At 39.2% G+C, this 17,561-nt stretch overlaps 1 protein-coding gene across 4 annotated transcripts in view; it reads right to left on the minus strand.

The window, feature by feature from the left end:
• Positions 1-14,711: 14,711 nt before the first annotated feature.
• LNPK (lunapark, ER junction formation factor) overlaps positions 14,712-17,561 on the minus strand; it is a 126,303-nt gene continuing 123,453 nt past the window's right edge. For all 4 annotated transcript variants that reach the window (XM_089779769.1, XM_075933691.2, XM_089779770.1 and 1 more), the window contains exon 13: positions 14,712-15,696. In XM_089779769.1, coding sequence (XP_089635895.1) covers positions 15,497-15,696 — 200 coding nt within the window. In that variant the 3' untranslated portion in view covers positions 14,712-15,496. The remainder of the gene's footprint in view (positions 15,697-17,561) is intronic.

Genomic DNA, 17,561 nt, shown 5'->3' on the forward strand with positions numbered 1-17,561 from the left:
TACAAAAAACTATAGCTATGGTATATATTGATATGATAGAGAAATAGGATACGGTGTGGGTGTCTGCATCTTCATTAAGCAGAACTAAAGCTACCTTGAAATAGATGTAAAAAAGCAAAATATCAAGTATAATACTGTTGATAAACTGACACAAAACAACTCTGCGTCTCTCAGATCACAAAACCCATGCAGAAAACTAAAGGCTACAGAATTGAAACAATTAATTGCAGATGTCACACGCCTGTACGATATCTGCAGTGACCTGAATAGTTACAAAAGATTGTGGGGAAGTAGGACAAATGAAAAGAATGGAAAATGTCCAGAGCAATTTTTAAAGATAATTTAGTAATATTAAATTACGGAACACATACCAGGTTCAATGCAGCAGATGGAAAACTCTCTGGTCTAGACCTGGGAATATCTTCTAGTAACATAGCAAGCAAATGCTGCTGGGAAATTTACAAAGAGGAGAGAATGGAGAGGGACCACTTCCCAATCTAATTACATATTTAGGAAAAGGAAAAACCAAAGACAAGAATATCCTCACATGGAACCTAAAAAAAGCAAATTGGAAACTCTTTAGACACCAAGTAGGGAAGGAATAAGTGGGCAAGCAGCATAGTGAACATATTGAGGAATTCTGTAGTAATATTACCAAGGGAATTATAAAGACAGACAGTCTAGCTATTCCTAGGATACCAACCTTAATTAAAGATAGGAAAAGTGTACCGTAGTGGAACAAGGAATGTGACAAGGTAGTTAAGGAAAGGAACAAGGCTTGTAAGAAAGAAAAAAACTACATTAAATGGTAATGACATAAAAAAAACCTAAGTTGCACAAAGGGATACAAAAGGGGCAAAAAAGAAAAGCCGGAGGAAACATTGTGGACAAGTAAATAAAGAGGTACACAAGCAACAATGAACAGAATACAGCAAAAGCAACACTGATTTCTGTGGAGGCCCAGGGAGAAAATAAGCTCCAATAAAGAAAAAGTGGAAATTCTGACTACCAGTTTCATAATGTCAGAAATGTTAAGGAACAGAGGATAGAAATGAGAGAAATGAAAAGAACACCCCTGAATGATACTTATAAGATGGTGAATAAAGTGGGAGGTGGATGGGTATCTTATTTTAAATGAAAACATCAGTGAGAGAGAACTCCGAAAAGTACAAATATATAGGAAAAGCCCAGCACCAGGCAAGGATGAAACAAACTTTGAAATTCTTGAACACTGAGGTGATGAAAGCCTGAAAATAATACTAAATCATACAACAACATACCGAGGGACTGGAAACATATGATTATTGTTTCAGTGAGGAAGCCAGTGAAGATGCACTGTGGGCATGAAGACATACAGACCAGCTGCCTCACTACGTGTTTTGGTAAAATGGGGAAAACACTGGTGACAGAGATTAGTAAAATTCTTAGAAGGAAACAGGCTCATAGATGGAAATGGATTCAGAAGAGGTAGGAATACAACTGATCACGTTATGCAGAGACACGCAGAAGCAGAAAAGAACACAAGATAGTGATCTTCTGGACACAGGAAAAAGCAAACTACACTGTGTTATGGAGAGAAGGACTAGTATATAAAGTAGTGGCTATGGGTATTGTAGGAAGAACATATGAATAAAGAGATTTCCTAAGCAACAGACCTATATGAATCCAAGTAGGGGAAGCCATTTCCAATATCTGTCCTATTACAAATGGAACTCCATAGGGGAACATGCAAAGGAGATGAGTGCAGGAATTTGCTGATGATTCTGCCATATGGACCAAAGCTAAAACCTCGAAAGTGCCACCAAAAGAATCAAAGATACCCCTCACTGGAATACAGAAAGAGGAATCAAGTGGGGCTTCAAGTTCTCCATTGACATAGCTAAGGGAGTGAGCTTCACAACACAGAAGATTCAAAGGCATACAATTATATCTCTATGAATAGCATGTAAAGGTAGTGGGAAAAGTACAGACTCCTAGGTATAATATTTGATAAGCTCGCCTGGATGGAGCTTTACTAAAAATATTACAGATAAGTGATAAAGGAGAATCAAGAATTTAAAATACATCTGAAATTTCCTGGAAATCAGATGAAAAAAATCAGTGATAATGTTATACAGAGTGTTAATCACAACAATCAGTGAGTACAGCTGCCAGGCCTGTAGGTCAGCAACATCAAAAACAAATCAGAGGAAACTAAACTGTATCCAAGATCAGGCATTGCATCCAACATATGGTGCTGTCATTACAGTGCCTGGGCACGCAATGTCTATCATATTTAGAATGAAGCACCTAGACTTAACTTTTTGGGCCAAAGTGCTAGGTAGTAGAGATAATATATACAGATTGCTGGGAATTAGGATAGCAATGTGACAGGTCCCTCCCCTGGGGTGTCACTGGAACTGAGGAATAGTTGAGTCCTCTCTCTCACCAATATTACTTCCCTCTTACACCGTGACAAGTTGCAAAGCCTCAAACTTGCACTCACACCAACATCCACAAAGCATGGATCACACCTAGATGTGTTCATGAATGCTCTTGCCAGCCATGCCTGAACCCACAAGAAAGAGGCTACAGCCAAAATACTTCCAGCTCCCCAATCTAAGACCCCAGAACCATCCTATCCCGGTCGGAACCCAACCAGTATGAATTTATTACCCAGTCCACCGCTTAGAAAACTGGACATGCACTTTTGTTCATGAGCTGAAATATATCCCCTTTGTACTTCAAACCACAGACAGTGCTATAGGCAAAATATAAAACAGATTTATTAATCACCAAAAGATAGCCTTTATGGGTGCGTCTACACAGCACGGTTTAACTCAAAATGAGCTGCACAGCTTATTTTGAAGTAGCTTATTTCGAAATTGGGAGTGTCTACACAGCACTTATTTTGAAATAGTGTACTCTTCCTCCGACTTCCCTTACTCCTTGTACAATGGAGGGTTACAGGAGTTGGAGTAAGACGTCCTCCAGCTTGACAGTGTTTTGACATTATTTCAAAATAACTGCCTGCTGTGTAGATGTAGAATAAGTTATTTCAAAATAACCCTAGTTATTTTGAAATAATGTTGCTCTGTAGAGGTACCCTAAGTGATTGAAAGCAAATATAGCGGATAGCAAACAGGTCAAAGGAGATTACCGAAGGAAATAAAACACACTTAAACTGAGCCTAATACTACGTAAGATCTGAATCAGTAATCTCTCACCCTGTCTGAAGACACAAGCAATCCACCAAGTTTCCATGCATAGGCTAGAAATTCCTTTAGTCTGTTCCCGTCTCTCCTCTCCACTCCCACATTTAGGCTATTCAACACTGCGTTTCTTTTTTGGAAAATGGTACACAAATTGCAATGCACAATTTGCGTACCTTTTTCCGATTTTTTTGGAAGAGGCTTTTCTGACTTTTGGCCCGTCTAAAATGGGCCAAATGTGGGAAAACCTCCTCTTTCAAAAAAGCCCTTATTCCTCATAAAATGAGGAATACAGGACTTCCAAAAGAATGTGCCCACTTTTTCTGAAACTGATCAGAAAAAGCAGACGTGTTCCCTGGACGTAGCAGAGGTTTTCCAGGATACCTCTGGTAGAAAAACTCTGTAGTGTAGCCTCAGTCTTCTTCCTCCAGTACTTTCAGGTGTGTTGTCCTAGAGGGTATGGCTAGACTACATGGCTCTGTCACCGTGGGATGAGGTTTACCGGGGAGGTCAACAAATGCCTTTGATGTTGACCGCAGAGCGTCCAGACTACAGCGCTGAGCCGACAAACAGCTGATCTGCACAGCGTGGCAGCCATTTTAATTTAAATGAAGCCACGATTATTTAAATCGCGGCTTCATTTGGGTAGGTCTAGTAAACTAATCTACATGGCTCTGATGACAGAGCCATGTAGTCTAGACATACCCAGAGAGAGTGAGGTCCAGACATATCATTCCCCCTCTCCACCGCCCTGGCCACTACTTTTATATTTTCTTCCAACTTGCTCTTTTGCTGTGACCAGGGTCAAACATGCCATCTCCAATAGTTTCTATGGTATACAGTTCTTGGGGTAATCTTTGTGCTTATGTGTATTTCCTTAATAAGCCATTAACATTGCTTGGCCTTTTTATTGTTGTACCTGAATGGCTGCTTGTGGTTCTCAATCTCACATGTTTCAGTAGCACATACACAGTCCATCTTTATAACTTCACATACAAAGATAGCACTTGCAATGAGATATTAATGTCTAGCAAATCAAGACTTTTAGAATGATACTTCACAAGGCATACTTTGTACAAAACATATCCATTATATCGAAGCGACGCATGTAGGGGTAGAACAAGTGGGTAGGACAAAAACTCAAAAATCTTCAGGTAAGTAAGGTAAATAAGTGGAGAAAGGAGCTCAATAACAAAAAGCTTGAAAGAGGTGACAGTCAAAAGCTATGGGACACCATTCTGCGCTTAGATAGACATGACATTCTATAATAAACAAAAGGAGAAAAATGATAGCAAATCAATATATCTATGGTAAGTGGGATGATATTGTCAGATGAATACTGTAAGTGTACATACTGAACTGTATGTAATGATGGTTTCAAGCAGGAAGGAATGGAAAAACTGGGAACAGCTTTCTCTGTGCCTACATTCGGACTCAAGAAAGCTAACACAGATATTGATGGAACTAACTTGAATCTTAGATATAGACAGTTGTGTCAGCTGATTCTTTATCAGGGCTGCAGGCACTATACAATGGCAAGTCTGACTGCAGAAATAATATAATGAATGAAATTAAATGAATTAATGAAATATTACCACTAACAATTGAACTGGCATAATTGTATATGACCATAGTAGAAGCCTATATCCTGGTGCATGTAGGAATTTAGTTGGCAACGAAATGGTGGGCAGGCAAAAAATCCTATTATGCATGAATGATCTAGAACGCCCTTTAAGCAAACCAGAATTTAAACACATCATCAAAAATGAGCTAAGGAAGGTGAGGCAAGAACTGTAAGCACATGACACGAAGGGAAAACATTCCACAAAGTAGGCCCAATAATTGAAAATATTGAGGTTATCCATAGACCTCAGAGGAAGAGTGAAGTGGCTTTATTCAGAATTTTAACAGAGTACTGTGGATTAAGTAGTGATCTATTCCTAACAAACAAACATAAGGATGGACTTCACTATAAGAAACATGTGACATCCAGGAAACGATGGTAATCTCTCATGAAATAATGAAAACTATATCAATGAAAGGAGATATTGACATGAAAAACTTAGAAGCTTTACAGTAACAAAATGTTCTTTGCATCACCAATCAAAAATATAAGGAAAATGGCTATTATGTAATTCTTTAAGCATTCTTTAAGCATATAAAATCCAGTGAATGGTGGTCATAAAACTAGGAATTAAGTCTGCTGCACCATGAAAGAAGAAAGAACAGAATGAGGAAACTTAGGAAAGTACAGAACTTGAGATAGACTCCAGCAGGGAAGACTCTGCTAACCTCCATGAAATTATCTAGCTTCTCTTTAAACTAACCTTCACAGCCTCCTCTGGCAAGGAGTTCCACAGGTTGACTATACGCTGTGTGAAGAAGAACTTTCTTTTATTAGTTTTAAATCTGCTACCCATTAATTTCATTTGGTGTCCTCTAGTTCTTCTATTATGGGAACTAATAAATAACTTTTCTTTATCCGCCCTCTCCACACCACTCATGATTTTATATACCTCTATCATATCCCCCCCTCAGTCTCCTCTTTTCTAAACTGAAGAGTCCCAGTCTCTTTAACCTCTCCTCATATGGGACCCGTTCTAAACCCCTAATCATTTTAGTTGCCCTTTTCTGAACCCTTTCCAAGGCCAAAATATCTTTTTTGAGGTGAGGAGACCACATCTGTACACAGTATTCAAGATGTGGGCGTACCATAGTTTTATAAAAGGGCAGTAAGATATTCTGTGTTTTATTTTCTATCCCTTTCTTAATAATTCCTAGCATCCTATTTGCTTTTTTGTCTGCCGCTGCACACTGTGTGGAAGTTTTCAGAGAACTATCCACGATAACTCTAAGATCTCTTTCCTGATTTGTTATAGCCGAATTAGCCCCCTTCATACTGTACCTATACTTGGGGTTATTTTTCCCAATGTGCATTACTTTACACTTACCCACATTAAATTTCATTTGCCATTTTGTTGCCCAATCACTCAGTTTCGTGAGATCTTTTTGGAGTCCCTCACAGTCTGCTTCTGTCTTGACTATCGTAAACAGTTTGGTATCATCTGCAAACTTTACCACCTCACTGCTTACCCTTTTCTCCAGATCATTTATGAATAAGTTGAAAAGGATTGATCCTAGGACTGACCCTTGGGTGACACCACTAGTTACCCTCTCCATTCTGAAAATTTACCATTTATTCCTACTCGTCGTTTCCTCTCTTTTAACCAGTTCTCAATCCAAGAAAGGACCTTCCCTCTATCCCACGGCCATGTAATTTACACAAGAACCTTTGGTGAGGGACCTTGTCAAAGGCTTTCTGAAAATTTAAGTATACTATATCTACTGGATCCCCTTTGTTTGCATGCTTGTTAACCCCTTCAAAGAACTCTAATAGATTAGTAAGACATGATTTCCCTTTACAGAAACCATGTTGACTTTTGTCCAACAAATTATGTTCGTCTACATGCCTCACAATTTTATTCTTTACTATTGTTTCGACTAATTTGCCCGGAACTGAAGTTAGGCTTACTGGTCTGTAATTGCCAGAATCGCCTCTAGAGCCCTTTTTAAATATTGGTGTCATGTTGGCTACCTTCCAGTCATTAGGTACAGTAGCCGATTTAAAGGATGGGTTACAAACCACAGATAATAATTCAGCAATTTCCCATTTGAGTTCTTTTAGAACCCTTAGATGAATGCCATCCGGTCCCGGAGATTTGTTAACATTTAAGTTTTTCTATTTGTTCCAAAACCTCCTCTAATGACACTTCAATCCGGGACAGGACCTCAGATTCATCACCCACAAAGGACGGTGTAGATTTGGGAATCTCCCCAATGTCCTCAGCCGTGAAGACTGAAGCACAGAAATCATTTAGTTTCTGCGCAATGGCTTTATCGTCTTTGATTGCTCCTTTTATATCTCGATCGTCTAGAGGACCCACAGGTTTTTTAGCAGGCTTCCTGCTTCTAATGTACTTAAAAACATTTTGTTACTTATTTTTGAGTTCTTGGCTAGCTGTTCCTCAAAATCTTTTTTTGCTTTTCTTATTACATTTTTACACTTGATTTGACAGTGTTTATGTTCCTTTCTATTTATCTCACTAGGATTGGACTTCCACTTCTTAAAAGATACTGCTTCTTTTACATGGTGGTTAAGCCACGGTGACTCTTTTTTAGGTCTCTTGTTATGTTTTTTAATTTGGGGTATACATTTAAGTTGGGCCTCTATTATGGTATCTTTAAAAAGTTTCCATGCAGCTTGAAGGGATTTGGCTCTAGTCACTATGCCTTTTGATTTCTGTTTAACTAACCTCCTCATTTTCGTGTAATTCCCCTTTTTGAAATTAAATGCCAGGGTGCTGGACTGCTGAGGTGTTCTTCTCACCACAGGAATGTTAAATGTTATTATATTATGGTCACTATTCGCAAGTGGTGCTGCAGTGGTTATCTCCTGGACCAGATCCTGTGCTCCACTCAGGACTAAATCGAGAATTGCCTCTCCCCTTGTGGGTTCCTGTACCAGCTGCTCCAAGAAGCAGTCATTTAAGCCATTGAGAAATTTTATCTCTGCTTCTTTTCCTGAGGTGACATGTATCCCAGTCAATATGGGGATAATTAAAATCCCCCATTATTATAGAGTTCTTTATTTTGGTAGCCTCTCTAATCTCCCTCAGCATTTCAATATCATTATCGCTGTCCTGGTCAGGTGGTTGGTAATACATCCCTACTGCTAATTTCTTATTATTGGAGCATGGAATTACTATCCATAGCGATTCTATTGAACATGTTGATTCATTTAAGATTTTTATTTCATTTGATTCTACATTAATCTTTCACATACAGTGCCACCCTGCCACCCACCTGGCCTACTCTATCCTTTTGATATATTTTATATCCCGGTATGATTGTGTCCCACAGATTTTCCTCATTCCACCAGGTTTCAGGGATGCCTATTATGTCAATCTCCTCCTTTAATACGAGGTACTCTAGTTCACACATCTTATTAGTCAGACTCCTAGCATTTGTGTAGAAGCACTTTTTAAAATTGCCACTGTTTACTTGTCTGCCCTTCCCTGATGCATTGGATTCCTTTATATGCAGTTGTTTGTCTGCTCTGGCCCATGGTTTGTCCTCTCCCAACTCCCTGTTAGCTGCTCCTGGTTGCTGACTCACTCGCTTATATAGCTCTGGTAACTCCTCCCTCGACTGAAGCTCTATAGCCATAACTTCACTCTATATTAAGGCTTTTAAAACTTCATTATACTCCACTTTGTAGCAACCCTTTTCTCATAGCACTTTTTTTTTTAATTTAAGTGCTTTTATAAATCTCTCCCTCAAGCTATTATTGGCCACTGAGGAATTGGGGTGGGAAAAGAAACAAGTTCAAAGGACAGGGACATCATGCAAACAGCCCCTGCTTCTTTCCTGTGCTCTCTTCCCGACCCTCCAAATCTCTCCTCTTTTGAGTTAAGCTCTTCAGGGCAAGGAATTTGCCATTTGAGTTTGTGCAGTATGTAGCACATTGTGAACAGTATTGGAAACAAAGTGACAAGAGAAGAGAGCAGAAAGAGGAAGAGAGGGATTTCAAATGTTATGGCTAGATGCAACAACAGAAACGTGTTCATAGCTCTGCTTAGCCAAGACTCCCTTATGTGTTTTTTTTTTTACACAAGCTGTTAAAATCTGAGTTCCTGCATCTTTACAATTTTAACTTGAGTTGGCCAACACAGTTTAGCTAGTCTGGAACACTTTTTCTTACAGTGCAGATATAACCAAAGGTGGCAGCTTCCATTTCAGTATTTTGCAGTTGCTGTACTTTATAAAAAAAAAACCTACAGTGAGCACAAAGATGCTCGGTAGACATTAATCCTTTGTGCTCCAGGTAAGAGTATTCATCTCTAAAGAGAGGGAGAGAAAAACATGGCCAAAAAGATTTGCTACCATACATCTAACAGCTGTTCATTCACCTGTGTTCAAATTCGTTTGTGGATTCAGTCTAATTGTTCTGAACAGCAGACAGAAACCACAAGCACTTACTGCCCGCAGAAATAGCTATCCCTTCCTGCTCTTTGTCAGGGTTGAAGCATATTGGTAGGAACATATGAAGCTCATTGTAAATCCAGAAGAGTCTTGAGCCTTTATTACCACCACTAGCACTTCCCCTGAGCATTAATTCACTTAAAGATTAATTATCCCTCTACCCTCATTCAGTAAAGGTCTGTTTAAATCCTCAGAATAAGGAAGTTCAGACTAAGACAAACTCTTCTCTGCTGAAATAGCATCAGGACATTCTTAGTACATTCTCCTAGAAATTGGGAATGCAATTCTGGGAATAACTCTGTCCCGAGCCTCTCTGTTCAAGGAGGTTTATAAAAGGATTTCACGCAGTGAAAGCATTTATCTTTTTCAGCTACTTCATTCACTCTCAATCTAGTTATCGCTTTTCAGAATTGCATATTTAAATAAGGATTTGTTTTACTTCATGCCTACAATCCCTGCTTGAACCTTCAATAGTGTTACATTAAATATGTAGCATCAACCCTTTCCACGGCAAGCTGCTAATGTCATATACACCTAACACAACAAGTTGCAAGACACTTCCCAAGGAAACATTTCCTGGGCACTTTTGCTGGCAGTAAGAAGGAAAGACTGAGCAAATTATTCAGAGGCGATGCCACTGAGACAGGGATAAAATACAGTGCTAAGGAGACAAAGGATATGTTTACACTGTAATTAAAAACATGCAGCTGACCCATACCAGGTGACTCAGGATGCATACCTGCAATGTAGACATTTGAGCTCAGCCTAGGACCCATTAGGAGCGAAGGGAAGAAGGATCCCAGTATCCTTGTAGCCCCAGTCAGCTGCAAGTATTTAAATGCAGAATTGATATAGCCATAGGTCCCTCTTTTATCCTCATACGTTACAATGTAACTTGTAAGTTATTTTGACTTTAAACACACTAAATGGCGTTCCAATATTCTTTCAGGATTCCCATTGTATAGCAATTAGAAATAACTGCATGATAGCAGAAATTGAAATTATATTTTTATAAAAAAATATTTAAATTACAAAATAATGGGGGCAGAGTCAACTAGGGATGTGAAAATGTAACTGTGTACACAGTTAACCAATGAGCTTATTTTTTCCAATTAAAACATAAAACCTCTAAATAAAATTGGTATTATCCTTGTAATAACGAGAACTAGGATACGTCATCCATGGTCAACTGACCGACGGAGGCCAACAACAACATCCTTGTAAATATCAGTTCTGATAAATAAACTTTAAGAAAAATGGCTTAAAAAAGTAGAGTTTGTTGAAATTGTTTAATAACTATTCCTCCAGTCTTCAGTTATATAGATAGGCTGTGCATGCAGCCCTAACAATTACTATTCTTCAAATAGTTTTAGGAGACCTGGTAAGTGTTCCATGAGAATAAGCAACTGCAAGAGGCAATTCTCAAAAGATCTAGGTACTTTGCATGCAGGTTCTTAAACTCATGACATTTTAACTTCTGAAACACTAACAACATTCACCTGTCAGCCACACCATTCATGAGATTTATAATCAAAGTGTAAACAAACCCTTACCCATAGCAGTGCTACAGGAGTCTAGAGAAAATGCAGGGTCTCAACGTGGTTAGCTAATTTGCTAAACCACCCTGAGCTTCCTTTTTGAGAAGCTTTGAATACACAAGCCATTGAAATACAAAGTAATGCAGCAGGTATATATATACTTATGCCGAAATAACACTCTTGCATTTTTATATCAGCCAAAAGGTTCCTATAAAAATAGTTCCATTTGTAAATTAAATTTACACACAATTTAATATTTTAGGATGGGATATTTAGCATGTTGAACATATTACTAGTAAGCTATATGTGTATCCCTCTTAGCATGTTGTTTGTATACTGTATCCTTCCCCCCCCACTTTCTGATCTGAGGCAGTAAGTTCTTAAGACAGAGACCGTATGTCATATTTGGAGCGCATTTTAGATGCCAGTAAGGACATACACATTGTGTATATGTGCTATTGAAACTATTTGAAACCAGAGGCGTGACAAACATTGCATTTATTAGATTCTTTTGGGTACCTCATCTGCACTCTGCCCACTGGGCATACTTCTAATTATCCATGAGCATCTTAAGGCAGCTGCAATTAACATGTTCCATGAAAATGTTTAATTTCCGCAAATATGGGGCTTCTCCTTAGCACAATCCCCTGTCAATGACAGGTTCAAGTTCGATAACTTTTAACCATGAAGATTAAAAAAATGCATATAATTTAAAATTACCATTTTTCAATGGAATTACTTCAAATGAAAATACCTGTCAAAGTATGAAACCTAAAATCACATTTAACAGAAAAGTAGATTGTCTTTGGAGGGGGGGGAGGGTTAATTTTATTTACCCTCCTGAGGTGTACAATCTGACTCAAGAGACCCTGGTTTTAAAGGAAAAATAATGAAATATATTGTTTGCAGCATTGTAGCCATATTGGACCCAAGATATGAGAGAGACAAGACAAGGTCCATCTTTTATTGGACCAACTTCTGTTTGTGGAGAAGACAAGCTTTCTAGCATCACAGAGCTCTTCCTCAGGTATGGAGAAGGTAGCAAAATGTTCAAAAGAAATACAAGGAAGGACAGACTGTTAAGCATAAGGGGTTCTCACATGTTCTAAGACACCACTTCAAATGAAGTGGAAAAATGCACCATGAAACTAGTAATATACTTCAATGATATTTTAATCCTCTAGACAGATGATCTGATTTCTCTCAGATTTCCACCATAACTTCAACCACCACCCCATCCATTGAACTCTCTGGAATATTCCCAATCTAGCATCACCTTCCAGGGCACCATGACCAACTTCAGCAATGGAACCCTACGCAAAACTATATGTACAAGAAACCCATGGATAAGGACACGTATCACCACATATATATCAAGATATTTTATCTAGTGACAGGCATTCAGACACTTCAGAATTTGCTTCAAAGGGGAAGTCTGAGACACACTTAAACTGACTAAAAATCACTTCACTGTCACCAAACAAGGACTCACCTATCATGGAATGTATGGATGTAAAATTTTGTTAAATTTGTTTACCAATTAGGGCTGGAGCAGCCTCCCCGTCACCCCCCCCCCCCACCCACACACACACACTCCAGCTGGGCTGGAGTGCCTCCCACCTATGGCAGGCCCCATAAGATTGGAGCAGCTCCCTGCCCACAATGGGTAGGGGGCTGCTTCAGCAAAGCAGTCCTCACCTGTTAACTGTAACCCTCACCTTTAATGGGTGAGACTTACTAGTTAATGGGCTAACTTTTCACATCCCTAATACTATATCCTTTCTCCCCCACTTTCGGAGGGGAGACAGTAAATACTCTGGGCAAACCTGCTTCAATTTAGGAAAAAAATCCACGGATTGCACATCCCTATTTGTCACCTTTCACCTCAAGCTAGACTCCACACAGAGTATCAAATAATTACAATCCCTACTTGATGGGGCATCATTTCCCAACGGAAATATTTTCTAAGCCTCCTCTTCTAGCCTTCAAACAACCACCAACCAACCTGCCAAGCTCAACATCAGAAGCAAGTTCCCCACTGATCAGGAAATACCAACCCATCACTGGAACCAAACCCTACCAGAGACACAACAGAGACAAAACCCGCTAGTCTCCACACAAAAAGTGCTACAAGGATTATCTACTCCCCCATCCCCAACATACCTTTCAGGATCCATGGATCCTACTCATGCCTATCACATGTGGTGCACCCCATCCAGTGCATCAAATGCCCCAAATAGGTGGGTGAAACTATACAATCACTAAGCTCTTAAATCAACCTGTACAGAAAAATTATAAAAGACAAAAACACTTTATCACCAGTGGGCGAACACTTTTCACAAAGCAATCTCTCCGCATCTGCAACACCATCATCAAAAGAGAGCCTGGAAATTTAAATTAATAGAATCATAGAAGATTATGATTATTTTCCACCCACAAACTTGTTGATGACGCAATTCTTCTCATCATCCAGATCATTAATGAAGGTGTTGGACAAAACAAATGCCAGGAACAACCCCTGGGGCACTCTGCTTGATATCTGCCTACCACCCAGTCATCAAGCCATTGAACACGCACTGCCTGCTGAGCCAGATGATTTATGCAATTTCCTATCCATTTAATAGTCCATTCATCCCAGCCATACTTCTTTTAACTTGCTGGCAAGAATGCTGTGGGAGACCATATCAAAAGCTTGGCTAAAGTCAAGGTACATTACACCCACCACTTTCCCCCTAGCCAGAAAGCAAGTTATCTCATCATAGAAAGCAATCAGATTGGTCAAACATGACTTGCCCTTGGTGAAACCACATTGATTGCGCCTGATGATTCTTCATAACTCTGCAGGACTCTAAAAAAGCATAGCCCTAACAGACACTGGCTGTATGGCTCATTACAATTTGTAACATGCCCTACTGCCTCATAACCCTTAATTGTCTACTTCATTTTATGTTGTCACCTACAGTATGAATAAACCCCCTTATGCCTAACAATGTGTTCTGACGTGTATTTAATATGGACACGCTGATTACATTCCACAAACATGAAGACCTCAAAAGCTTGTCCCTTCCACAAACAGAAGCTGGTTCAATAAAATTTATTACCTCATGAAAATATTAATATTTTAACACCTAAAAATAGTTTTTCTGTAAAGCAAGGCATACACAGAGCACCTGATGGTGCAGAAAAAGTCGGTCTTGCAATTATTTAGGATAGCCTGCATTATTCTGTGTCAGACACATGGTTTACATAAGCCATCAGAAACGTGTCAATAAGACTTTTGAAACAAGAAAATATGTAATAGTCATAGTTTCTGCATGAACCAACCAATTAAATATCACCATCTCAAGGATGAAATGCAACATCAGCTTAATGGTGTAAAGCAACTAGTTAAAACTCCAAGGATAATTTTAAGCAGGTAAAACATAACTAACCAATACAGCAACTGGTTAGGATAATGTGGATCGAAGTCCTTCCTGCAAGTAGTACTAGGAATTTTTTAAAGATCACTAACTACCAGGATTTCTGTTTAAATACTACTCTAAGGAAAGCAGCTCTGGCATCAGAGCTACTGAACTGTATTTTAGGGTTTGGGTTTTTTTTTTTTTGCTCCTTTTGTTTTTTAAATACAATGGCAGCTCTCTAGTAATCAACTACATAGAAACAACTTAAAATTCAATGTACTATTAACTAGAAAAAAGAAGGCATTTTAAATCAGCCACATTTAGAAAACAGTGGAATGTACTAACATAACTCCACAATAAGCTTGTAGGTTAACTACAGCCCAGTTTAATTCTGCTAATAGTCACATAAGGAACAAAATACATGCTCTTTATAAAGAAAACATATCTATTCCTTTAAGATTCTCCATAAACTGTTATAGTTGCTTGTATAGCACACCTGAAGTTTTCCTATGAGTTTTGGAAAATACAAAGCAAGAATCTGCTGCTAGATAGTCTTTATTTTCCTTTAACAAAATACACAAAGGCACAAAATTCACTTATATATTGTCATTATTGTACAGGTATAAATAATGCTCAGTATTCAAGTACAATCAAGTGCAGAGACTTCCTATACTTTATGTAAACACAAACTATTTTTGTATATTGTGTGCCTTTGGCCCATTTGCAATACAAGTAATGCAAAAGAGTTATCACACGGCTTAGTGCTGTTTAACTGCATTCTGTCAAAAAAGTTAAGATAATGACTAAGCTTTATAGTTATAACAACACTTCCATACTGCTTAAGCTGAATGCCTAAAGACATTTTAGCCTGTAAACATCTAGATATTTTAAAAGTCACTCAATCCATTTTAATGGGTAAACATTAAAAAATCTTAAAAGTTCACAAAACCAAAAAACTCCACTAGACAAGGTATTGCCAATTCCTGCAATTTATATTCTAGAGCCTAAAACTTAGTATGAATTTGGTTAAGTTTATGGAAAATAAACCTGTAGCTAAATTTTAGTTTTCAAATATATAAAACTAAACTAAAGCTACTTGTGATTTTGTTAGACTTCAACCAACTGTACATTCTGCAGTGCATTGGCTCACTGAAAGAACACAATTTTCAAAATCTGGTAGCGCACACAACTTTGACATATGGCAGCAAGGCAGTCTGAGCTCAAATGAGATTTTAATTTGTACCATTTTCAAAAGCCCACCTGAAGAGTAATACCTGGCATGAACAAAGCTAAAAGAACTAGCTACAGAAGGCACATGAAGTACTTATTCTGCTTCCGGGACAGACTCATCGCTGTGTTCAGTTGGAATGACAGAATCGATTTTTGTAACTGAAGATCTGCGTTCACTGTCTGTTTCTTCTTTCACAACCTCTTCAGAGAATTCACCTCCTTCCTGCTCAGTGCTCGATGCCTCGCCATTTATCTGGTCTGCCTCAGTAATACGTGTAACTTGTTCTATGGGTTCTGAAAAAAAAAAAGATGGTTCAATTATTCATTTGATCACTTCCCGAAATACTGAATACATAGTTAACATTTGTAAGGAAGTGTGGGAAACTTACACTTGAATATATTCTAATCACTTACAGATTTTGAGTACTATCACTGTATAAAAGTTATTTACAGATACTAAGACCAACTTGCAAGGGGTTGATATTTCTCTAATAAGGCCAAAAAGAAATTTTTTTGTGGGTGAAAGAAAGCAGACAGTGAGTAGAAAAGATATTGGAGATTCGAAGCTATCATGGCAGGCATTTAGATATTTCTAACGTATTTAAAATAATATTACATGCAAAAATCTTACTATATCAGAAATGTGTGTCTGTTTGTCCATCTGTTCAAGAACTCCTCCTAAACGGTAAGAGCTAGGACCATCAAACTCAGTATGAAGCTTCCTCTTATAACTTAAAGCAAGGTAAGGGTTTGGTTTTGACAGGGCAATGGGATTTGCCTGGAATTCAATTGTTTCTCAAAAGATGGAAAGGGAGGGATCTGGGAGGAGAGACAGTTATACTGTAGAATGACCTCAAGGAGGCAGCAAGGGACCAGAGATGAGAATTGGGACAACTGTAACCCCATTGGGCCAGCAGGAGGTGTGGGTGGAGAAAGAGACAGCTATTTACTATTTATTTCAGAGGGTTTGTGTGTGTCTCTGTCCTACAGCCAGGGGACATGAACACTTTCCTCAGCTGTGCCTGCTGCAGTGGCCAAAGACAGATGCTTCTCACCTGGTCCCAAGCTGCTACAGTGAAAGAGGGCTGGGGTTGTTCTCTGTCCATGGGGCAGCCTGCATACTGAAATCCTCATTCCCAGCCCCACCCCAGGACAATTACTTAAATAGCTTATTCAATAGCATGCAGTAAAAGTATGGGGAGGATAACTGAACAATGACAACAAAACACTGAATGCTGCTCATTAGCTGGGCACTCTGCATTAGCTGCACACTGAATGAGGCAGGGTTCCCGTGGACAAAAGTATGTGTGATCATATAATAAGACTATTCAAGGGAGCGATAAAGTTGGACCGATAAACTTTAATTCTGGCATTTCTTAACTTTGTTTTTGAGTGCTGAACTTTGCAACCTTAATGTAGCTTTTTAAATACAATTTACTAGGTCTTTAAGAAAGCAAACTCTAAAACCAAATTCCATTCTGTGGTATCATAGTGATACTCATGAGGCTCACCAGCAAGGCTGGAATTCTTTTAAAGTCACCACAGTGCTCTCTGCCACTTGTGCAAATATAGTAAACGATAGCAGAAAGTGGTTGTCATCCTCTACACTGGAATGGATCAGCACCAGAGCGTACGGCGCACTGATGGTGTGGGGTTCACAGGTATTTGCTGACAGCAAAAAAATGTGGAGATTCAGGAATCGTGGCTTCCATTCCAATCTAGAGGGGAGTGTGGTCTTGTGGACACAGGCTTCTGCACATTTCCTTCCAACTTGACTCCTCCTGCTCTGTCCCCTTTAACCAGTCCCCGTCTAACCTCTTTCCCACCCACCTCATTCTCATTACCTAACTAGTCTCAGACTTCACTCCTTAGGCCCAAGCCCATTTCCTAGCCCAGACAGTCTGTTTCCTCCCCCAGCTCCTCATCCAATCGGTCTCCATTCCTCCGTGGACTCCAGTCATTCCCTCCCAAACTGGTTTCCCAATCTCAATTATTCTCCCCTGCCTCTTCCTCTGATCTGTCTCTCCTATTCACATCCCCGCTCTCTAGTTCAGGCCTAGCCAAAATACAGCCCGTGGGCCGGATTCAGCCTGCCAAGCCAACAGATCCGGACCACAGATGCAGTGGGGAGCTCCAGGCAGGCTTCCCACTTTCCTCAC

This window comes from Pelodiscus sinensis, chromosome 7 (genome assembly GCF_052426305.1).
Source record: "Pelodiscus sinensis isolate ZL-2025 chromosome 7, ASM5242630v1, whole genome shotgun sequence".
Taxonomy (NCBI): Eukaryota; Metazoa; Chordata; order Testudines; family Trionychidae; genus Pelodiscus; species Pelodiscus sinensis.